Source organism: Balaenoptera ricei, chromosome 1 (assembly GCF_028023285.1).
Source record: "Balaenoptera ricei isolate mBalRic1 chromosome 1, mBalRic1.hap2, whole genome shotgun sequence".
Taxonomy (NCBI): Eukaryota; Metazoa; Chordata; class Mammalia; order Artiodactyla; family Balaenopteridae; genus Balaenoptera; species Balaenoptera ricei.
In genome coordinates this window covers 187,874,673-187,899,504 of record NC_082639.1, presented here as the reverse complement: position 1 = coordinate 187,899,504, position 24,832 = coordinate 187,874,673, and the positions used below count along the sequence as shown (strand labels likewise).

Below are 24,832 nucleotides of genomic sequence, written 5' to 3'. Positions count from 1 at the left end.
GGTCTTGCGTTATCCTGATGGAAGATTATGCGTTTTATATTAACTAATTCTGGACGCTTTTCATCGAGTGCTGCTTTCAGTTGGTCTAATTGGGAGCAGTACTTGTTGGAATTAATTGTTTGGTTTTCCGGAAGGAGCTCATAATAGAGGACTCCCTGCCAATCCCACCATATACACAACATCACCTTCTTTGGATGAAGACTGGCTTTTGGTGTGGTTGGTGGTGGTTCATTTTGCTTGCCCCACGATCTCTTCCATTCCACATTATTGTACAGTATCCACTTTCCTTTGCCCGTCACAATTTGTTTTAAAAATGGAACGTTTTCATTACGTTTCAGTAGAGAATCGCATGTGGAAACATGGTCAAGAAGGTTTTTTTCGCTTAACTTATGTGGAACCCAAACATCAAAGCGATTCGCATAACTAAGCTGGTGCAGATGATTTTCAACGCTTGATTTGGTTATGTCGGCTACCTCCCGCGTGGTATAACGTTGATTGTTCTCAGTTATTGTTTCAATTTGATCCTTATCAACTTCAACTGGTCTACCCGACTGTGGAGCGTCGTCTAGCAAGAAATCTCCAGCACGAAACTCCGCAAACCACTTTTGACACATTCAGTCAGTCGCAGCACCTTCTCCATACTAGAGCCATCTTACCCAAAAGACTGAACGAACCTTTTGGCCCACCGAATATTAGTATTTGTTGTGGATTACATACTTCATATACGTTGTCACTATACATGACAGTTCTAGAATAAGTCAGATTCTCCCAGTACCTCAAGTAAAACACAGGTGTTTGCTATTTGCTATCTATACTCATTATTTGGGAACCATAAGGAAATAGTTGCTTAGACAGTAATATAACTTGGATCTTTATATTCATCTGCATAGATAATCAATATGCTTAATTTATTATAATGAGTCTTCATATGGTAAGAATGAGTCATGCACATATTATGGTCAGTATGAATTTCTGTGATAAATGAAGTCTTTTGACTACCTAATAAATTAATCTAAGCCATTAGGATTGGCTATTAGTATCTTAGCTCGATACTACCTAGGATTAACACACTCATTTAGTATTAATAGTGTTAATAATGGTTTCTTAGCAAAATCAGTCACATTTGCAAGAAGCATTCCTCCATAAGAATAAAAAAGAAAAGTGTGGATGAGTGAGAGGTAGCAGGCTGGTAATTCTGAAAAAGCTGAATTAAGAAAGAAGGTACCATTTCTATGTTCATTTCTTATCCTATGTCACATGAAGATTTGGGATTTAATGTTAACTAATACATTCTTCAATACAATTCCCCATGCAAGAAACAAGGAGTAGGATTCTCCAAACCAGTTCCAAAGGTTAGTTGTATGAGTTTTGAATTGCTTTGTTGAACATGACGTTTAGAAAATGTTATACAACGCTCATAGTGTCTTAATAACCATGACTACTTAACATTTTTCCAGAACTGTTTGGTTTGGTCTAATTCCATGGATTTTTCATAGAAAATATTTTTGGGAAAAATTCTTTTATCATAATGAACCAGAAAGATAAATAATTCCTTATTTTGAAAATACATAGTTTTATATTTTTAGAACATTACTTATCAAGCACTGAAGCGTAATTACTGTTTATCACTACATTTAAGAAATATAGAACTTTAGCATGAAAGGAAAGGGTTTGGAACAGTTGATGATTCATCTCCAGGAAATATAAATGTACAGTAGAGTTTGGCTTACAAATACTAAGCAGCTTTGTTTCCTCTCTCTTAGTTTTGTTGACATACTGAAGCCAAAATGTAATCCATCTAAACTAAAGGCGAATACAACTCCCTCAATTTACACAAAGTATATATATGAAAAAATATATATAATGATAAAAGAGAAAATAAAATTTGACTTTTTTTAACTTCTGTCATTATAAGCTGTTGAGTTATATAGCCAATCTACAACAATTATTTTGTTTACAGTCAAATATAGTCACGATCCTAGAAATCCTACTTTCATTTAAACCTAAGGATGTCCGTAGTTTACACGTATACTTTACACGCACTGGAATTCTATTTTGCAGATAATGCATAGATATGCACAGATATGTCAGTGTGTGATTATTTTATTTTCCCATCTGCATTTAGGATGGATGACGCTGAGGCCTGTTTTATTCTGAGCAGCCGTTGTGAAGTAGATAGGACATCCTCTGTAAGTTTCTAAAATCTCTTTCTGTAAATTGTTCTTTTTGCCTTAGAAGATTTTTAATTTATTTATTTTTTAATCTGCCAACATTAAATATTGATGACCTTAAAATTTTACTGAACGGAAGTAAATGTCTCTAAACTATCTTGCCAAAATATAAGAATAGTTGCATCATTGACTGTATCAACGAAAGTATTCTTGAAGTAGTTATCACTAATCCCTGGGTTTTCTGTTGATCAAAATGAAATGAGTCATGTATAAACAGAACTAGATCATTTTTAATTAAATATATCCTGTGCTATGTGATTTTGTTCAAATGATCTCAATTTCCTCAACTTAAAAACAAGGCAGATGGATCAGTCAGTCTGCATAAAATCAGTTGGAGAGTTTCTAAAAAAATAAGCATTTGTGAAAGTTCTATTCAGGATATGCAGGGTGGGGATTGGGAAGCTGTGTATTTTTAAAAGATCTCCAGGTGATTTTGAAGCACCTCCCAATTTGGAAATCTCTGGCTTATATGATCTCCATGATACATTTTTTAGGTCTAAAGTTCTATAAACTCATAATTAAATTAAATCTTATAATTTACCAAATTATAACTTCTATTTTTTAAATGCATTTTAATTTTATTACTTTTAAAAAGTGCTTTATTATTCTATGTTGAGGATGTACTGTTAACTCCTGTGTTTCTAAGCCAGTAAGTTCATCGGTAGCCATACCTGTGGTACACAGACAGATGAGAACCTTGGTGGCTTCTGTAGTGATTGGGGAAAAGGCAAAATATGTCTGGGTCTTTTAGGGACATGATTTGCACTTTTCTGGAGCATCTAATAGGTGTGCTCTGGTACATTACTTTAGAATTGCAAGTCCTGAATGTGACAGGCTTTGTGCTGTTCTCACTCTAATTTAACGAAAATTTTTACTCATTTTTAAACCAACTTACTCATCCTTCATTTGAAGAGGACTATTGTGTGTTGAATTGTGTCCCTCAAAAACTTGTGTGTGAAGTCCAAACCTCCAGTACCTCATAATGTGAACTTATTTGGCGATAAGGTCTTAATAGAGATAATCAACTTACAATGAGTTTATTAGAGTGGGTCTTAGTCCCATATGAGCTGTGTCCTTGTAAAAAAGGGAAATGTGGTGACAGACAGATAACAGGGAGAATGCCACATGCACATTAAGACAGTCTTCTCTAAGCCAGGAGAGAGGCCTGGGACACACACTCCCCTCACAGCCCTCAGGAGGAACCAACCTTACCAACACCTTGATTTTGGACTCTGGCCTCCAGGAAGATGAGACAATAAATTTTCGTTAAGCCACCCAGTTTGTGGTATTTGTTATTGCAGCCCTAGCAAACTAATGCAAGGCCATAGACCAAACAAATGATTGCAAAATTTGTAAAATATTTCTTTTTAAAATATATATATTTTAAAATTTACTTGCTCCCCTCCTTCTCCACAGTTACTGTCTTAATTCAGACCAGATTCTCCTCGGTCCACTTATGCACTATTGCAATGGTTTCTTAATTGTTTCCACACATTAGATGCTCCAAACATATTTATTGAAAAAGTGAACTGGAATTGAACATACTCTACCTTATGTTTCTATAATTATTTAACTTATGTAATTGTGAATCTTGGGCCTCTCCAGTGGCAACTTAGTTTCAAAATACTTCCAGTCTTCCAGTATCTATGTAACAAGGGGGAGTAAATATTAGGAAATAATTACCTAATGTCTTTTAGAGTACCCTTTACGAGGTGAACTCGTATGCTTTTTATTAAACAAATGCATTCCATTTCCTCCTGACACTCTAGTAAATTTACAAGAAATGCATAAAAAGACTTCACTCGTCAAGACAAAGGAGATGGTAGATGAGGTGACCTTAATACAAGTTTGGAAGCTAGAAAGCAGATGGATGGGTGGTAACTGACTTAACAGACAGAAGGAAGGTAACATTTCAGTTGAGAGAAGAAACAAATCAGAAGCAGGCTCTTTTTTGCAATGGAGCCTCAAAAATCGCAGGAAATAGAGGCACCAGATGCCTCTGCAAGTAGGTTTATACGTGGTACTAAATATATGAACAGTGATTAAAAGTCTGGAGGAGAAGCAGTTGGATTCCCTGAACCCCTCCACACATCCATGGCTGGTCCCTTTCCCCATCCTGGGAAAATAGGTTTACTATTTGGGGAATTTGGCCAAAATAAACACTTTCTGGCTGCCCAGGAAGAAAGAGTGGGAAATTAGCCTGTGGCAGAAATTCCTGACCCACTGATGCCCCCTGGGAATGAAGCATTGGAAGCGAAATCCTCTGATTCTGTGCAGTTTCAGAGAAGGTCAGTGTGAGTTACTGAAGCAGTTGGGGGAGAGGAAATGCAGGAAACTGTTTCCTCTGCCCACTTATGGTGGAGACAGCTCAGGCCACTGCATGATCCAGATGGTGGGGTCGGGACCCTCCAGGAACACCCAGCAGGGCTCCCTTGGTATTGGGCTGGTTGGTGCAGCAAGACTGGTTGGTAGACACACATCAGGACTGGGAGCATTCTTGGCCAAGCATGTGTGTTTGTGTGTGTGTGTGTGTGTGTGTGTACATAGATGTGAAAGTAAGCTTCCTGCATTCACTCAGGTCCCAAACAGCTTTTGAGTACTTCACTCCTACATATGTTCAAACAACAGTGATCACTAGACATTTAAGGAATTTCCTAACAAGAAAAAGAAGGAACCAAGTAACAGACATACAAAAAGCATATAGAAAAGAGGAATTAAGGGAAAACACAAATACCGCCATAGAATTCTGGGAGAATAAATAAATTTCAAAATATGTAATAAATATCCTATTTTTAGTAATTTAGTAATTGAGAAGATGAGAAGAGTATTCATATATAAAACAAGAATAGTAGGCTATAGAACAAGACAAATCAAAACAAGAACATTCAGTGAACCAAAAAGAGCTTCTGGAAATTAAATATAGGTAACAAATGAAAAACAAAATGTTTAGAAGATAAATCTAAGGACATTGAAAGAATGAAGAGTAATAAAATGAACAATAAAATCAAATAATGGAAAAGGGGAGTCAAAACAAGAGAAAATTAAAGGAGTAGTCAGGAAGAAACAATATCCATATAGTAAGAATTTAAGGAACAAGGTCTAGAAAATGGGAGAAATTATTAGCAAAAATATAAAACAAAATAAAAATTTAAAAAACCCCCAGAAATTAAAGCAAATTTCTCAGACTGAAGTTGTCAAATTGAGAGGGGCCACTTATTAGAGATTAATGACTAAAAACGTTATGCTTGCCAGAGAAATTGAGATACGAGAAGGACCAAGAGGAAGAAAAGAATGAAAATGAAGAGAAGGTAAAGTAGAAGAAAACACTCAAAACCAAGGATGGAGAATTAGAGTTTTCAGACTTAGCAGTAATACCAGAAGCCAGAAGACAGTGGGTCAAGGCTTTCAAAATTCTGAGGGAAAGTACTTTTCCACTTGGAATTCTATATCCTGGCAAAACTTCAGTAATGTCGTGGTCCGAGCGTGGGTTGGAAGAATTTCCAGACCGGAAGTATTTTAGAAAAGATAGTTTATTGAGAAGAAAGAGCAGAGTTAGTGAGGGACGCTGCAAATACAGCGGGCCGACTTCCTGATAGACCAGGGAGAGCCGATCCCCTTTGTGAGCTAGTGGCCAACTTTTATAGCCTCAAGACAAAGAAAATTCCTGCTGGCAGGATGTCATTAGATGATTGATTGGTCAGGATGCTACAAGGTTACTACATGGTGATTATTTTACCTAATATGGAGTTGGGGGGCTGTCCAGTTTAGATTAGGAGAGCCCATGGCAACAGTTGCTATGGGGGCTCGGTTAATTCCAGAATTTTTGTCCTGTGTCCTTGATGTAAGGTGTCCTTGATGTAGGGCTCCACAAGTAAGAAGATAGAAAGATATTTACAGATATTAAAACGTTTCAAAAATGCACAATTCTCAGGAGGCTGCTGGGAGATGTGTCTTACCAAAACTAAGGAGTGAGTGAAGACAGAATACAACTCAGGTGAGGGAATGGGAATTCCCAGGTTATGGTCAAAGCAGATTCTGGGACAAAAGCAAGAAGAGAGTGCAAGAAAGGAAGTCTGCCTCTGGAAAAAGATGAAATCAACGTTCCCTGATGTAGTTGAATATACGGAGAGGAAGTTTCCACTTCTGGGCAGAAAACAAATAAAGAAATAATGGCTGAAATTATTGCAACTATGATAAAAATTACAAAACCACAGATTCATAAAACAAATCTAAAGTATGATTACTTAAAAGACTGCACTGGAACTTGTAATAATCAAATTTCTGAAAATCAGTAAGATAGACTTATGTAGCTATAAGATGCATTACATACAGAGGAATAAACAATTTTAATCAGAAGACAATTGGACAACTGTTTTAGAGTGCTTTGAAAAATTGTCAATATACTATTTCATTTCTTGTAAAAATATCTCACAAAAAGGAAGCCATGATAAAAACATTTTTATATAAACAAAACCTACGAGCATTTATTGCCAACAGACTACATTTTTTAAAAAGTTAAAGTTCTTCAACAAAAAGAAATGATGTCTTCTGAGAACTTAGATTTATACGAAGAAATAAAGAGAGCAAAAATGGTAAATATGTAGGTAAATATAAATGACTTTAATTTTTAAATATAATTTATTGTTTAAGGCAAAAAAACAGTTGTGAAATTTGTAAGAAATGTAGAAGTGAAATTAATGGCAATAATACGACAAAGATTGGAAAGGGATGGTGGAAATATACTGTAATAAGATTCTTGCGCTTTACATATTATTTGAATGAAGAGTTTGATAGAGATTTATGTTATAAAACAGAATGACCATGATAAAGATAAAACAGAAGACAAAATGGTATACTAAAAATATTTACTTAATCTGAAAAAAGGCAGGAAAAGAACAAAAAACAAATGGGACAAGTAGAAAACAACAAGATAGTAAACTTAAACCCAACCATATCAATAACTCTGTGAATTATGAATGGACTAAATTCACTATTGAATGGTAGGAATCTTCATACTGGATAAGTAAAAGAAAGACCAAATGAAGTACTATCCACAGAAATTTCACTCAAAAGGAAAACGTACAATTAGGTTAAAAGTAAGAGGATGGAAAAAGATATACTGTGTGCACACTAGTCATACAAAAGCTGGAATGGCCATATAAAACAGATAAAGAAGACTTCAAAAGCAGGAACTTTTAACAGAGATAAAGAGAAATGTTTTATATTTATTAAACGATTAATTCATGAAGAAGACATAACTCTCCTAAGTGTGTATGCACCTTGTAATAAAATCTCAAAATTCATGAAGTATGAAACAATAGAACAGAAAGGAAACATAAAAAGGTACAATTATTGTTAGAAATTTCAGTATTTCTCAGTAATTAATAGAACAAATAGAAAGAAAATCATTCAGGTTATTAAAAACTTGAACTCATTTTCATCAATTAGATCAATTGACATATGGAACATTACACTCAACTGCAGAATACACGTTCTTTTCTAGTGCATATGGAACATTCACAAAGATGGACCATGTGCTGGACCATAAAAGAAATGACAGAAAAGATAAAAGAATTAAAAAACATGCAGAGTATGTTCTCTGATCATAATAGAATTTAATAAGAAACCAATTATAAAACTATAGCAGGAAAATACCCACATATTTAAAAATTAAATTATACATTTTTAACCCATGGATAAAATATGAAATAACAAGGAGAATTAGAAATATTTTAATTGAATTGTGATGAAAAATGCAACATTTCAAAATTTGTAGGATGCAGCTCAAGTAGTGCCTAAAGAGGGATTCATAGTTTTAAATTCTTGTATTAGAAAAGAAGTTTAAAACTTGAATACCAAAGAGGAAGTGGAGACAACAATTACAGTCTTTAGAAGTGCTTTCTGTAAGTGGGAGCAGAGAAATAGGGCAGCAACTGATGGGTAATATTTGCCCATTTGTTTAAGTGGGAAAATTTTTTTCCATTTCTTTTTTTTTAAATTTATTTTTTATTGACGTATAGTTGAATTACAATGTTGTGTTAATTACTGCTGTACAGCAAAGTGATTCAGTTATACATATATATAGATTCTTTTTCATATTCTTTTCCATTATGGTTTATCACAGGATATTGAATACAGTTCCCTGTGCTCTGCAGTAGGACCTTGTGGTTTATCCATCCTATACATAATAGTTTGCATCTGCTAATCCCAAACTCCCAATCCTTCCCTCTCCCACCCCCTTCCCCTTGACAACCATCAATCTATTCTCTACGTCCCTGATTCTGTTTCTGTTTCACAGACAGATTCATTTGTGTCATATTTTATATTCCTAAGTGGGAAAATTTTTAGCAAGTCTTATATGCTAAAGGAAGTGATCTACCAGAGAGAGTAAAATGAATGATGCAGGAAAAGGAAAATTGGAAGATTTTCCTTTGATAAATAAATGGGTAAAATGCTCATGTATTTTAAAAACAGGGAAGACAAGCTACATAGATCCAGAGACAAGTATATGGTCAAATGTGATAGAGAGAGCTTTGGAAGTCCTTCTCTTACCGTTTCTATGTTGGTTTTTATTATTATTATTATTTTTTTATAGCAGTTGAAATTGTCAGATGGTAGAGGTTTGAGGAGAGGGAAGAAGATATGAAATAGTTCTCTAAAATAGTGGGAGAAGGGATGGATTGGACAGATGTAGAATTCCTGGGCAAGGCTCACCTCCTGGATGATGTTATGGACTATGAATTTAAAGAAGGACCTATTTATCATCTATTTGTGTTTACGCCCAGCCAACCGTTCTTTGTTCTTTGCAGTAGATGGATCGTTGGGTTCAGCAAGGTTGTAATTTTGCCTGTAGAGTAGGCCTGGGTGAGGGAGGCAAGCAAACGGACTGTTTATGCAAGGGTTTGGTTATTTTGGTGAAACGTTTGATATAAGCTGATAAGAAGCAAAACGAAGATGAGGGTATAGAGGTAACAGGGAATGAAAATCGGTAGTGTCAATAGATTGAATTTGCTTATGATGTCAGACACTCATTGGAATTACCGTCCTAGACAGTGAGCTGGGAAGTAAGGGGCAGTGAAAGGACGGAAGGAGGGTGTCTTATATTGTGATATGTTTTCCAAGGTTCAGACACTTTACTTTTGAACATCTTGTTCACTCAATCTATCAGTAGATGTGTTCAATTTAAAGATTTGTTCAAAGCGAAGTGTCTTCTCTGAGTCGTTATAATGCAGGAAGCATAATTGATTTACCTTCTGGATAGCCTTTCTTTGCAGTGGTGAAAGAATTTGATTTTCTTAGCTGAACTAGGCATATGAATTTTTACTTAAAGTGATCTGGTTCTGAAAAAACCAATAGTGTCTGCTTTTCTCTTTTAGCTTTTTTGGCACTACTGATTTTTAGACTTCTTGGGAATAAAAAGAGAAAAGAACTACACAATAACACCCTCATTTATTAGCCATCACTAAATATCAGTTACAGGCTAGAGACTACTTATATATATTTATACATATTATGCATGTGATGTATTTCTCACGACAATCCTGCAGGGAAGTTCTTACTAGCTCCAATTGGTAGATTAACAAACCAAGGCTCAGGTTAGCTATTTTATTTAATCTTCTAGGGATATAGGGTTAGTAGCTCACTGACCTTGTATTTATACCCTACTCTGTGTCAAAGAAAAACTGTACCAGACAGAGTTAAACAGGCAAGGAAGACTAATAAAGGCTGTTGCTTCGTGGAGGGAGATTGAACTCAACTCCTCTGAAGCAAAAGGCTGGAGGATTTTTACACTCTGGGGTGAGCTAGTGGAAAAGCCCTGGGTTGGGGAGCTTGGTCAGTGTGATTAGGCCATCATTTGCTGACTGCTGTGTATGAAAGTTCAGCTGTCTCCTGGCCACAGAGAGTGGAGATCAGGAAGATTTCACCTCTGACGATCACATTTCAAAGAGATGACCTCCAGGCCCTTGAGAAAGACTTTTCTCTCTTGTAAATCTGGTGAGAGGCCAGGAGAAGATTTACATCTTGAAGGCACAGAGAAAGAATTTATAATTGAAAGTTTTCTAAAGTAAATGCTCTAAGAAAAGGGAGGCCAGGGGCCTATAGTTTTGAAGAAACCTGTCAGAAAGTCAAGCCTGGGGGAACTTTAAGGCCATCTTGGTCATCCAACTCCAAAGACTTGGTATTCTAACTCAGAAAAAGTTGTATCTTAGACCATATGGTTAGCTTTCCTCTTTTTTTTTTTTAAATTAATTAATTAAATTTACTTATTTATTTTTTTTGCCGCGTTGGGTATTCATTGCTGGGCACTGGCTTTCTCTCATTGCGGCGAGCGGGGGCTACTCTTCGTTGCGGTGTGCAGGCTTCTCATTGTGGTGGCTTCTCTTGTTGCGGAGCACGGGCTCTAGGCGCGTGGGCTTCAGTAGTGTGGCACGCGGGCTCAGTAGTTGTGGCTCACAGGCTCTAGAGCGCAGGCTCAGTAGTTGTGGCGCATGGGCTTAGTTGCTCCACGGCATGTGGGATCTTCCTGGACCAGGGCTTGAACCCATGTCCCCTGCATTGGCAGACGGATTCTTAACCACTGCACCACCAGGGAAGCCCTAGCTTTCCTCTTAAATGTCAAAGATTTTTTTTTTTTTTCTGATTATTACATGCATTTTGGAATATATGGGATCTTAGAGTAGAATGCAAATAATCATTGAGCGCTCAGACAGTAATTTCCCTAGATGACCCTCTCAGAGAGCACGAGAAAAGAACTGAAATAAAATGTCTGCAATTGCAGGGGAAGAAAAATAATCTTCCCTTGACATTCTCTCAATACCTTCCGTGGCTGAGAACCCCTGTAATAGAAGACTGCTTAAGGAGAGCAAAACAAACCGAAGCTTAATAACATGTATAACTCACGTGTACCTGGGCGATACCTAGGAAGACTGAGTAAAACTCCCCCAAAGGGTCCAAGCCACCACCTCAAATACTATCTTCAACTAAAGACAAAAAAAAGGAGTTGGGAGAGGGGAGGCTAGTTATGGGAGGTTATCAGGAAAGGTACAGTAAGGTTGTCATGCAGATTTAAGTCTGGTGCCTTCCTTACTGATACAGAGTTTCTTGTGATTTATAGCCAGCCTTCTTGGTACAAAGAGAGAGATATCCTTACAAATGGAGATTTCCCTTTTGAATATAAATTGCCCTTACAAAAGGATGAATTCTACTCTGATTTAAGAACTCCTCCTGTGTCTGCTTTTTCTCAAAAATAATCAGCTCAAAATAATCCTTATGCTAAAGAGGCATATTTTGGTTAGCATATTCTGCTACCCTTCACAATTTAAACTTTTTTTTTTTTTTAAGTTTGTTTTGTTTTAAGCAGATCCATTTGGGGCATTAAAACACTGTAATACATAATCATTCTATTATTTTATTCCCTAGTTAAATGTACCTTAAATTCTTTAGAGAGGTTTTACAATTTTATTTTGCTTTTTATTCAATCTAATGGTTAACCTGTTCTCAAAAAGATCTTTCTTAGCAATTCATAAAATCACAGAATTTTAAACTGTGGCTTTTAAACTTGCTAGGACTCCCTGGGGTCACTAGTATTATTTGTGTTTTAATCTGTCCAGAAATACCTTTTGGTAAATTCTTGACAGATCATCACTGGACTTCAGTTACACAGTTTCATGATAGCCTAGCCTTTTTATGAATCACTTTCATTATTATTCATTTGACATTTGTCAATGATTTTTATGAAGTTTTGAGCACTATGGTCATAACTTTGTTAAAAAGAATAAATAAATGAAGGAGACTCAAGAGGATTACAGTCTGGAGTTGGATTTGGTGTTCAGGGCAGATTCCTCCAGAACCTGGGAGAGGATTTAAATAAGCCAAAGGCACTACGCAGGGCTTTGAATAAGTGGCTGGAACTCAGACCAACAAGCACTAGAAAACAGTATAGGATTTCAGCTCTGAGAAGCACAGTCCAAAATAGATTCTGTATAAGGAGAGAGAAAGTAAACATGTGAACTGACTATAGTTGACTTGCTTCTCAGTCCCAAAATTTCCAGTGACATTCTAAGAATACGTTCTATCTAGAAATTCAGACAGGCAGTCAGGATTTTTGCCAGTACATATCTGTGAGAATTAGTATACTCTCAGAAATCAAAGGTAGGATTACAATCCCTGAGAAGTCACTGTCAGGAGCAAGGGAGTACAAGTAATCTTAAAGCTGGAATCCAAGATAATTTTTCAGTCTGTCAAAAAACAAACTACAACCCAGTACATTTGAAGATCTAATTGGCTTTAATAGGGGATCCAGGAATCAGGCAACATCCCATCTAGCAACTAGAAGGGAGCTCTGAGGAGTGGTAGAAAATGGAAGGATTTTATAGAAAGGAGGATGGATCCAGGAAGTCATTACAAAAGAAAGAAAGGGATATTTGGGGCCAGGATATCAGCAAGGGGTTTACCTTGCAGATTACCTCTTCTTGCTCTGGTGGGGTTGGAGAAGGGCCCACGTGACATCTTACCTCACTGGTGCTGACCAGAAATTTCCAAACTGATTGATTAAGATTACACTTCTTGGGCTTCCCTGGTGGCACAGTGGTTGAGAATCTGCCTGCCAAGGCAGGGGACACGGGTTCGAGCCCTGGTCTGGGAAGATCCCACATGCCGCGGAGCAACTGGGCCCGTGAGCCACAACTACTGAGCCTGCGCGTCTGGAGCCTGTGCTCCGCAACAAGAGAGGCCGCGATAGTGAGAGGCCTGCGCACCGCGATGAAGAGTGGCCCCCGCTCGCCGCAACTGGAGAAAGCCCTCGCACAGAAACGAAGACCCAACACAGCCATAAATAAACAAACAAACAAACAAACCCAAAGTTTAAAAAAAAAAGATTACACTTCTGGTAAAGGTCAGAAATGCAGGTTAGGTATTAAATCTAAGGTTGGTATCATGGACTTTAGCACAAGTGATGCCATTTTGGGCCTGGGGTTTTTCTCTTTAACAGGTCCCAGACATAATGTAAAAACTGTTCTGTTTAAACATGGCAGGAAGATAAAATTACGCTAACAGCTCTATGAGTTTTGATACCAAGGTCCAGAATGCAGGACTAAAGCTTCTTTAATTATTCTTGCCTCTGGTGCAGATTATTTTTGAAGACCGAGTTACTGCTGAGCCTATAGGTGTTTGACTAAAACTAGATGGCCTGATCATTTGCTTTCTAATAGTTTCTTAGTCTAAAAAGCAACAATGTATTTTAATGTTTTTGTAACTTAAGGGTTTTGGTTATATGTTTTGTTTTCAAGTATTTTATTTAAGAACATTCTGAATTACTTTTGTATTTTTAATAAGTATATATCAAATTTGAGGCCTGCTTCTCCAAAGATATCAATTACAATTAACTACAATGAAATCTTGTAGTTTTTTAATTCAGTCATAAAGTTAGACCAACTAATTATAGATGATATATGTTATAGATACTTTGTATCAGAATTGCATTTCATCCCTTACATTATAGACATCTATATATGTAATCTAATCTTATAATTTATGACAACCTAAATGTGAATAAAACAGATCTATGTACTCAGGTGCTTTTGAGTCTAATCTAATGCAAAGTCTTTACAAGCTTTTCTGTGTGTAAATTGTTCTCTGGGCAAGGATTATATTTAACAAGAATTTTTTTATAAAACAACACATTTGAGTGTTTCTAGGAAAGATTTGTTATCCAGTTTGTGGCAAGACTTTTTACTCTCTCTTGTATAAATGTTTTGTCTTCGTTCAGTTGCCTATAAATATTTATTTTCAAATATTAAGTTTCATAATTCAGTTTTAATTTATAAATTAGTGTCATCTTTTAAAAGTATCCAATAAATAAATTAGCAAAATATACTCAAAATGTAAAAAAATAAGTCTATCATTTCTTTTTTTTTTTTTTTTAAAGTCTATCATTTCTAAGGGCTATAGATGTATTTTATAAATTGAAAATTGGGTTGAAAGTGACCTTTGACCTTTGACCAGACCAATATCTTACCGTTTTCTGGGTCACAGACTCTGTTTGAGACTGTAAGGAGAATTACAAATTCTTATGGAGGAGAGGGAAACAATCCATGTATAAAATTTCACTTGAAATGTCTCAATTCCTTCATGGTCATTTGGAGTTCAGTTAAAAAAAATACCTGCAGTAGATATAGTGATTTATTTTAGGTCCTTAACATGCCAACAATAATTTTTACATGCTTCAAATTATTAAAGTTGAATTTTATGAAGACATTTTAGTCAATTTGATTTTTAGGTGAACTGAATATAGGTGAAATGTTCTGTTTTCACAGTAGCAATGGACACTAGGATGCCCTAAACATACCCTATGCTACTACCTTCCTTTATTATCATAGGTTGCTTATTCCAAAGTTGGTACAGTTGGCACTTTTACTTTTTGGTTACAATTAAATAGAGTATCTTTTTTGAGGACTAGTTTGTCAGCAAGGAAAGTTAAAAAAAATTAATATCATCCTCTACTTTTAGAAGAATGAATTAAAAATCTTGTTTCTGTGCCAATTTTATTACCTGTAGTAGGAAAATATTTATTTTCTGTTCCTTATGTGAAATTTATGCTGTAGTGTACTGATCTTTTTTCCTTTTTTCTCACTTAATGCAACGCTCACAGGATCATAGATGTTGCTTATATCTTGGTAGGGCACTATGCATGAATAAAATAAAGAAGGCTTCTGGGCCTTTACGATAGGTACTTCATCCCATCTATCTGCTGAACTGAAATATTTGCTAAATGCTTTCTATGTGTTGCTGGTCTTTATATTATTTCACTGAATGCTCACAATATCCCTATGAAATAAATATTGTTTTTCTTATTCATCTGTGAAATGCAAATGAAAGCTAGGTGCTAGGGTTGTGCTTAGGGTGAGTAAAATACAGACATGGCCCTTGACTTCATGGCGCTCATGGTTTAGTGGGGATAAACTTGAAAAAAAATATGTGGGGTTAATGGTATGATCAGACAGAGACAGAATACAGTGGGAACAAGTACCGTGGACTTCAGTCCGAAGAAAGGACTTCCTAGAGTGAATGACAAATGGTTCCAGGTAGATTGTTCCACATGGGAAATCCTGGAGTCTCAGGAGGGGAGAATGCCTTGTCACTGGAATAAAGAATCCAAAGGCTGGGCAAGTAGTTTGGGGACAGTTGAGTAAACGGTCTTGCAAGCCTTGTTAAGAAGTTTGGACTTGATACTGAGAGTAATGAAAGCCAATGTTTCAGGCGTACAGCAAAGTGATTCAGTTATACATACATACATATATATGCACATATATGTATATACACATATACATATATACTTTTTCAGATTCTTTTTCATTGTAGGTTATTACAAGATAATGAATATAGTTCTCTGTGCCATGCAGTAGGTCCTTGCTGTGTGTCTAGTTTATATATAATAGTGTGTATATGTTAATCCCAAACTCCTAATTTATCTCTCCCCTCCCCCTGCTATACCCTTTGGCAACCATAAGTTTGTTTCCTATGTCTGTGAGTCTATTTCTGTTTTGTAAATAAGTTCATTTGTATTATACTTTTAGATTCCACATGTAAGTGACGTCATATGATATTTGTCTTTCTCTGTCTGACTTACTTCACTTAGTCTGATAATATCTAGGTCCGTCCATGTTGCTTCAAATGGCATTATTTCATCCTTTTTTATGGCTGAGTAATATTGTATTGTGTATATATAGACCACATCTTTTTTTATTGAGGTATTTATTGATTCACAATGTTGTGTTAATTTCTGCTGTACAGCAAAGTGATTCAGTTATACATATATATACATTCTTTTTTATATTCTTTTCCATTATGGTTTATCACAGGATATGGAATATAGTTCCCTGTGCTATATATGGCTTTATTGTTTATCCATTCTATATATAGTAGTTTGCATCTGCTAACCCCAAATTCCCACTGTATATATATATATATATATATATATATATATATATATGCATACAGACTTGATGACATAGAGAACAGACTTGTGGTTATATATAAAAAATGCCATATCTTCTTTATCCATTCATCTGTCAGTGGACATTTAGGTTGCTTCCACGTCTTGGCTTTTGTAAATAGTGCTGCTGCGAACTACAGACTGTCTTCCAAAGTACCTGTGCCATCTTGCATTCCCACCAGCAATGAATGAGACTTCTACTACTCCACATCCTCACCAGTATTTGGTGTTGTCACTGTTTTAGATTTTAGTCATTCTAGTAGGTGTGTTGTGGTATTTCATTGTTGTTTTAACTTGCAGTTCCTAACAACATAATATGTTGAGCATCTTTCCATATGCTTGTGTGTCATCTGTGCATGCTTTTGGTGAGATGTCTGTTCAGATCTTTTGCCCATTTTTAAATTGTGTTGTTTGTTTTCTTGTTATTATCTACTTCATTTATCCTATCAGAAACTTTATATTTAAAATGCATCTCTTCTTAGTAGCTCATAGTTGGGTCTTACTTCTTTTGTCCTTTTGATATTCTTTATGTTTTAGTATGTTTAGTCCATTAACGTTTAATATCATCATTCTTGTGGTTGGCTGTAAGTCTAAATTGTTTTCTATTTTTTCCCACTGATTTTTGTTCCTCTGTTTCCTCTTTTCTACTTTTTTAAAAATTATTTGAATTTTTTTTGGAATTTGAGTTTAATATACTTATTGGCTTTTTAGAAATACCTTTTGAATATTTTTTAGTGACTGTTCTAGGGACTACAATACACTTCACTAACTTTTTATAGTCTAATTCATGTTAATACTATACCACTTCTTAAAATGAGATACTTTGCCTTTATTCCTCTTCTGCTGTCCTTTATGTTGTAATTGTCAGATGTCAGTTATCTTTATAAATCTGAAACCCCACAGACAATTCTATAAATTTTGCTTTAGACAGACATATATTTTTAAGAAATTAAGAGGAAAATAGTCTTTTCTATTCATTCTAATGGTAACCATTTCTAATACTCTTCTTTGGTTTCTGAAGTTCTAACTTTCCCTCTGGTATCATTTCCCTTTAGCTTGAAGGAGTTTCTTACACTTTTCTTGTAGTATGATTTTGATGACAGCACATTTTGTTAGATTTTATTATTGGAAAAGTCCTTTATTTCACGTCTTTGAAGGATTTTTCTCTATACATAAAATGCTGGTTTTACAGTTTTTTTGTTTTGTTTCCTCATCATTCTGAACTTTAGGCTATTGTTTCATTGTCACCTGGTTTCCATGATTTTGATGAGAGTCCTTGGTCTTATGACTGTTTTTCTTTGGCTGCTTTTGAGATAGTATCTTTATGTTTGGTTTTCAACAGTTTGACTACAATGTGCTTAGGTGTGGTTATTATTTTGTGTACATAATTTGGGATTTGCTGAACTCCTTAAACTTGTAAATTTGTGTCTTTCATAAAACTGGGAGGTTTCTGACCATTATTTCTTCAAATAATTTTCTGCTTTAATTTATCTTTTGTTTCTTTCCTGGGAGTCCAATTACATTACTTAAGATGTTTTCTCATTTGTTCCAAAAGTCCCTGAACTCTGTTCCTTTTTCCATTCCTATTTTCTTTGTTTTTCAAATTGGATAAATTCTATTGATCTGTGATCAAGTTCACTTACTCTTTCCTCTGTCATTTCCATTCTATCTCAAAAGTCCATCCAGTGAATATTTTTCAGATATTTTAGTTTTCTATTTAATTTTTAAAGTATTTTCTATTACTCTACTGATTTTTTTTCTCTGTTTATTACAAGCATTATTTTCCTTTACCTCACTGATTTTAGTTATAAGAGCTGCTTTAATCCTTGTCTGATAATTTTAATATCTAGATCATCTAGAGGCTAGCAGCTATTGGGTATTGTTTTATTTGTTTGTTTCCTATGAAAATAGGTCACATTTTTCTGCCACTTCACATATTCAGTAATTTTGCATTGTTTTCTGTTTATTGTGCTTTGTGGCGAAGCCTTGGTTTCTCTTGTATTCCTCCAAGAGTATTGATGTTCTTGTTTTAGAAAGCAGTTAATTTGATCCAACTCAAAAGGAAAACTCTGTGACCCTTGCAGTTGGCAGTGATTCAAATCTTAGTTCAGGTTGCTTTTATTCGGCCCCATGCATGTACGGTTCAGGGGTCAGCCAATGTTGTGTAAATTTTTACACACAGTCTGTGGTTTCTCTTCTCTGCCTCTCCATATTCTGGTATTTCCCAGTCAGCCAGAGCAATGTTTAACCAAATACCTGGGCACCCTGTGACCTGGTCAAGTTGATACATAAAATTAACTATCACACCATATTAGGCTCGTTATGTTTTGGAAGACACACACTGTTCACGTAAAAAATTCTGGTTTACTCTTCATTAACTTTCATGCAACTTAAAGTTACAAACCATTGACAACAGTTTCTTCTTTCTGCACTGTAGTCCCTCAGATCTACCTGTATTTTTAATCCTCCTTTTCCCTAATAGTATTGTCAGATAAAACTTTCTGTGATGATGAAAATGCTCTATATTCTATATCTCCACTATCCAATATAGCTTTGAATTTGCTGCATGTTGCTTTGAACTCTTGACATGTAGCTAGTGTGATAAAGAATTGAATTCTTAATTTTAATTAATTTTATTAAATTTAAGTTTAAACAGTCACATTTGGCTAGTGGCTATTGCATGGACAGTGCTACACTAGAACATATTTTTGCTTTCTTTGTTAAAATGTATTAGTTATCTGCATGTCCTCTTTGGGAAAATATCTATTCAGGTCTTCTGTCCATTTTTTATTCAGGTTGTTTGGTTTTTGATGTTGAGTTGTGTGAACTGTTTATATATTTTGGATATTAACCCTTTTTGGTCATATCATTTGCAAATATTTTCTCCCATTCTGTATATTGTCTTTTCACTTTGGTGATGGTTTCCTTTGCTGTGCAAAAGCTTTTAAGTTTAACTAGGTCCCATTTGTTTATTTTTGCTTTTATTTCCTTTGCTTTAGGAGATGGATCCAAAAAAATATTGCTACAATTTATGTCAAAGAGTACTCTGCCTATGTTTTCCTCTAGGAGTGTTATGGTTTCTGGTCTGACAGTTAGGTCTTTAATCCATTTTGAGCTTATTTTTGTGTATGGTGGTAGAGAATGTTTTAATTTCATTCTTTTACATGTAACTGTCCAGTTTTCCCAGCACCACTTATTGAAGAGACTGTCTTTTATCCACTGTATATTCTTGTCTCCTTTGTTGTAGATTAATTGACCACACATATGTGAGTTTATTTCTGGGCTCTCTATTCTGTTCCATTGATCTATGTGTCTGTTTTTGTGCCAGTACCATACTGTTTTGATTAGCTTTGTAGTATTGTCTGAAGTCAGGGAGTGTGATTCCTCCAGTTCTGTTCTTCTTTCTCAAGACAGTTTTGGACATTTGGGGTCATTTATGTTTCCATACAAATATTAAGGTTATTTATTCTAGATATGTTAAAAATGCCATTGGTATTTTCATAGGGATTGCAGTGAATCTGTAGATTACTTTGGGGAGTATGGTCATTTTAACAATATTAATTCTTCCAGTCCAAGAACACAATATATCTTTCCATCCATTTGTGTGGTCTTCAGTTTCTTTCATCAATGTCTTACAGTTTTCAGAGTACAGGTCTTTTATCTCCTTATTCCTAGATATTTTATTCCTTTTGATGCGATGGTAAATGGGATTATTTCCTTAATTTCTCTCCCTGAAATTTTGTTGTTAGTGTATAGAAAAGCAACAGATTTCTGTATATTAATTTTGTATCCTGCAATTTTACCAAATTCATCAATGAACGCTAGTAGTTTTCTGGTGGCACCTTTAGGATTTTCTATGTATAGTATCATGTTATCTGCAAACAGTGACAGTTTTACTTCTTCCTTTCCAGTTTGGAGTTCTTTTATTTTGTTTTCTTCTATGATTTCTGTGGCTAGAGGACACACAGATAGCCATCAGGAACATGAAAAGATGCTCAGTATCACTAATCATCAGGGAAATACAAATCAAAACCACAATGAGATATCACCCACACCTGTCAGAATAACTATTATCAAAAAGAACAAAAATAGTAAATGTTGGTGAGGGTGTGGAAAAGAGGGAACGCTCGTACACTCTTGGTGGGAAAGTAAATTGGTGCAGCCACTGTGGAAAACAGTATGGAAGTTTCTCAAAAAACTAAAAATAGAACTACCGTATGACCCAGCAGTTCCACTCCTGGTTATATATCTGAAAAAAAACTAAAACACTAATTCAAAATGATACATGCACCCCACTGTTCATGGGAGCATTATTTACAATTACAAAGATATAGAAGCAACCTAAGTGTCCATCAACAGATGAAAAGATAAAGAAGATGTGGTACATATATAGAATGGAATATTACTCAGCCATAAAAAAGAATGAAAATTTGCCATTTGCAGCAACATGGATGGACTTGGAGGGTATTATGCTCAGTGAAATAAGTCAGACAAAGACAGATGCTGTATGATATCATTATATGTGGAATCTAAATAATACAACAAACTAGTGAATATAACAAAAAAGAAACAGACTACCATTTATTGAGAACAAACCTAGTGGTTACCAGTGGGGAGAGGGGTAGAGGGAGGGCAATATTGGGGTAGGGGATTAAGAGGTACAAACTATTATGTATAAGATAAGCTGTACAACACAGGGAATATAGCCAATGTTTTATAATAACTATAGATGGAGTATAACCTTTAAAAGTTGTGAATCACTATATTGCACACCTGTAACTTATATAACGTTGTATATCAACTATACTTCGATAAAAAAGTAAATAAATAAAATAAATGTAGCTGAGTAGCAAATTTCTCCAATACAGTTGTCCCTTTGTATCTGAGGGTTTTGCATCCTCGGATTCAACCAACTGTGGATCAAAAATATTTGAAAAAAAAAATGCCAGAAATTTTCAAAAAGTAAAACTTGAATTTACTGCCTGCCAGCAACTATTAACATCATATTTACATTGTATTAAATATTATAATAATCTAGAGATGATTCAAAGTATATGGGAGGAGGTATATAGGTTATATGCAAATACTATGCCATTTTATTTTTTTAATAAATTTATTTATTGTATTTATTTATTTTTGGCTGCGTTGGGTCTGTTGCTGCCTGCAGGCTGTCTCTAGTTGTGGTGAGCAGGGACTACTCTTCATTGTGGTGCGCGGGCTTCTCATTGTGGTGCCTTCTCTTGTTGCAGAGCATGGGCTCTAGGCACACGGGCTTCAGTAGTTGTGGCACGTGGGCCCAGTAGTTGTGGCTCACAGGCTTAGTTGCTCCGCGGCCTGTGGGATCTTCCCAGACCAGGGATCGAACCTGTGTCCCCTGCATTGGCAGGCGGATTCTTATCCACTGTGCCATCAGGGAAGCCCCCAGTACTATGCCATTTTATATGAGGGACTTGAGCATCCTTGTATTTTATTATCCACGGAGAGTCCTGGAAACTGAGGGACAGCTGTAATTTGCTTTGATTTATTCAGTTAATTAAGTAATAATTTATAGGGTGACACTAGGTGTAAAATTTCATGGTAAGCATGATTTTCACTGCCTTTCTCAGTCTTAGCATCTTTTTTAAAAGATCTTTTTTCTGTTTTTTTTTTAATATCTGAAAGTTATTGGTCTTCCAACACATACACACAGTCAAAATCCTTTTATCTTTACTGTCATATAAAAAGTAAACTCATGTGTTCTCCTCACAAATAGTCACTGCAGTCATTTCCCTTTTACCAATCTTTCTAACTATGTTAAAATTATTTTATGTCCATATTGTTTTTCCATGGAAACTGTTATTACAGACTAACAGTTGTGCTGCATTTCTGAAGGTTTCTGCCCCTCAAGTATTTTCTGGGAAAATTATTTTTAAGCTTGTCAAGAGACTTCCCTCTTAATCTCTGCTAATTTCCTAAGTGTTGATAATTACTACTGATTGAATTAGGTATTGTTGATCTCTTTTACAGAAATAATAACTATCTTTAATAGTAAGACCTCACAATGAATGATTTTATATGCTTAATTTTAAACTGTAGATATGACCATTTCACACACTGATGATTTTTACTTAATATATTATAAAATTTTCAATTTGTCTCATGATATTTTGATTTTTATCATTTCAGGACCACCAAACAATTTTGAGAGCATGGGCTGTAAAAGATTTTGCTCCAAATTGCCCTTTGTATGTCCAGATCTTAAAGCCTGAAAATAAATTCCATATCAAATTTGCTGGTAAGTTTGGCCTCGAATGAGATCCTTTGAATTGCCTCAAATTCCCATTTTGATTGTAAGAATTATGTCTCTGAAGTTATTGGTAACTTATTGCATTCATGTTTCTGTAGAACAGAAGAATTTCCTTTTTATCATCTACTTGTTATGAGGATTTATTCACTTTAAAATGTGAATCTTTGTGGTGAATTTTTACTTTTTTATATAATTTGGTGATTTAAGTAACCGAACTTGCTGGATACGTTTGTAAGCTTGAATAGATTAGCCGTGATTAGTTGAGTACATAATATAGACACAGGTTTCAAATGTTATACGTATTAATTTATACTTATGTTTACATATAGATAGACAATACTTTGCTATAGATCATTTTATATACATAGAAACTTACCATGGAATAGAATAATATAATATATTCAAGTATTTTAAATAGACTTAATTTGGGGGTAGATTTTGAAAACAATTCAAGAACAAGATACATGTGAATTTTTCATTCAGGCGCTGCTTTTAAAATAATTATCCACAAGACATTAAACTGTTAGAAAATTGAACAGTAAAATGGTACTTTATTTTTTTCTTAAGTGCTTCTGTAGGAATTAATTTTGATCCAGGCAGTAATTTATATACTTTTTTTTTCAAATATAAGAACCATTTTTATAAAATTTCACCTTAATGGTCTAAACCTTCAAAAGTCGTTAAAATGTAAATCATTTTAAGTATGCATTTGCAAAATGTATGTCCTTCAGAAGATGTATTCACATACCTTAAAATGCTTACCTATTAGTATATGATATTTAAAAGAAACATTATAAACACTAAGAAATTTTAAAATAATGATGAGAATCATGAAATTATTGCTATTCAATTTTCTCTGACTCATCTTTTAACCTTGCTGCTAATGACATCACTTTTTTCTAAAAAAGTATAGGAAACAACTTAAAGCAATGACTCTCAACTTTGGCAGCATTTTGCAATCTGTTTTGAAGATTTTTTTTTTAAAGTACTAACCAAAGATTCTGAGAATTTAAATGGTTTCTGAGAATTTAAATGGTTTAGATGGTGCCAGGGTTTCTTTAAGCCTGTTTCCTAAACCGAAAATTAAAAGTAACAGTACCTCCTTTGTAGACAATCTTTTGAAATTGAATGGAAAAATACATGTAAAGTATTCCATTCTTGGCCAGCTACATTTGTTATTAACATTCAAGAAGTGCCAATTATTTATCTAAAAAAACCTTTGTAACTAAGCTGCCTTATTTTTATTATTATTTAGGAAAAGAATATTTTTGCAAAATTTTCATACCTCATAATGACTTGCTATGATAAAATTTTTAGGAAGGTAGTAATGGCACAGCACTAAAGTTCTTAAAAATATATTTAACTTTGAGTGCCAACATTTAAGATTTAGCTCAGCATATTAGTATTTTTGCTTCTATATTTTTCTCTTGTTAAATGGCCATAATAATATAATGTCTCTATTCCATTGTTTAGAATTAGCAGTAAGGATTAAATAAATAATATTTAATAAGACATATTAGGTCTTCAATAAATGAATATTGAATGTGGATCTTAAAACAATATGTAGTTTGGGGAAACAATTTTTAATTTTGAATGTGCTATAACTAAAATTCAGAGCAGATTTTAGTTTTTCTCCCTTTAGCAAGCCATTGATGTGCTCACAACACACCAAACTCACTGAAATTGTCTATTTTTACAAACAAAAAATTACAAAGACGATTTGAATTGATTCTCCTTCACATTCTTATTTTGCTGTTATTTTGATAAATCCATCAAAATGAACAGTTTTAAAATTCTATCCCAATAGTTTATCTCATTATTTCTCATTGATGGCATCTGCTGAAATTCGTTTTAATAATGTCTGTATTCTTTTATGGCTGAGATTAAAACATCTCAGAGGAACTCTTTTTATAATATGAAAAGATGAAAGCACCCTGGTTTCATTAAAATGCCATAAGAAACAGTTTGGGGTGATGTATGAGACTCTCAAACCAATATAATATGCTTTATATCTCAGCATGAGGTTAAAAAGATTATGGACTTAACCTTTCAAAAGGCAGTGTATCAAGCTGTCATTTAGTTGGTGTGGTAGTTTGTTAAAATAATGGCTTCCAATGAGCCATGCTCCCTGTGTCTGTGTCCTGTTGTGATTCCGCGTTGCGGCTTCTTCCATGAGGAGGTGGAATCTATTTCTCCACCCTTTGAGTATGGGTTGTCCTGTCACTTGGCTTTGACCAATGCACTGTGACAAAAGCTGCATTGTGTGACTTTAGAAACTAAGCCTTAAAAGGCCATCCAGCCTTTGCTTGCCTTTCATGGGAA

At 34.8% G+C, this 24,832-nt stretch overlaps 1 protein-coding gene across 11 annotated transcripts in view; it reads left to right on the top strand.

Moving 5' to 3' along the window:
* Window positions 1–24,832, top strand: part of KCNT2 (potassium sodium-activated channel subfamily T member 2) — a 379,220-nt gene that overhangs the window by 195,441 nt on the left and 158,947 nt on the right. For all 11 annotated transcript variants that reach the window (XM_059942834.1, XM_059942832.1, XM_059942830.1 and 8 more), the window contains 2 exons: window positions 2,126–2,189; window positions 22,390–22,498. In XM_059942834.1, coding sequence (XP_059798817.1) covers window positions 2,126–2,189; window positions 22,390–22,498 — 173 coding nt within the window. The remainder of the gene's footprint in view (window positions 1–2,125; window positions 2,190–22,389; window positions 22,499–24,832) is intronic.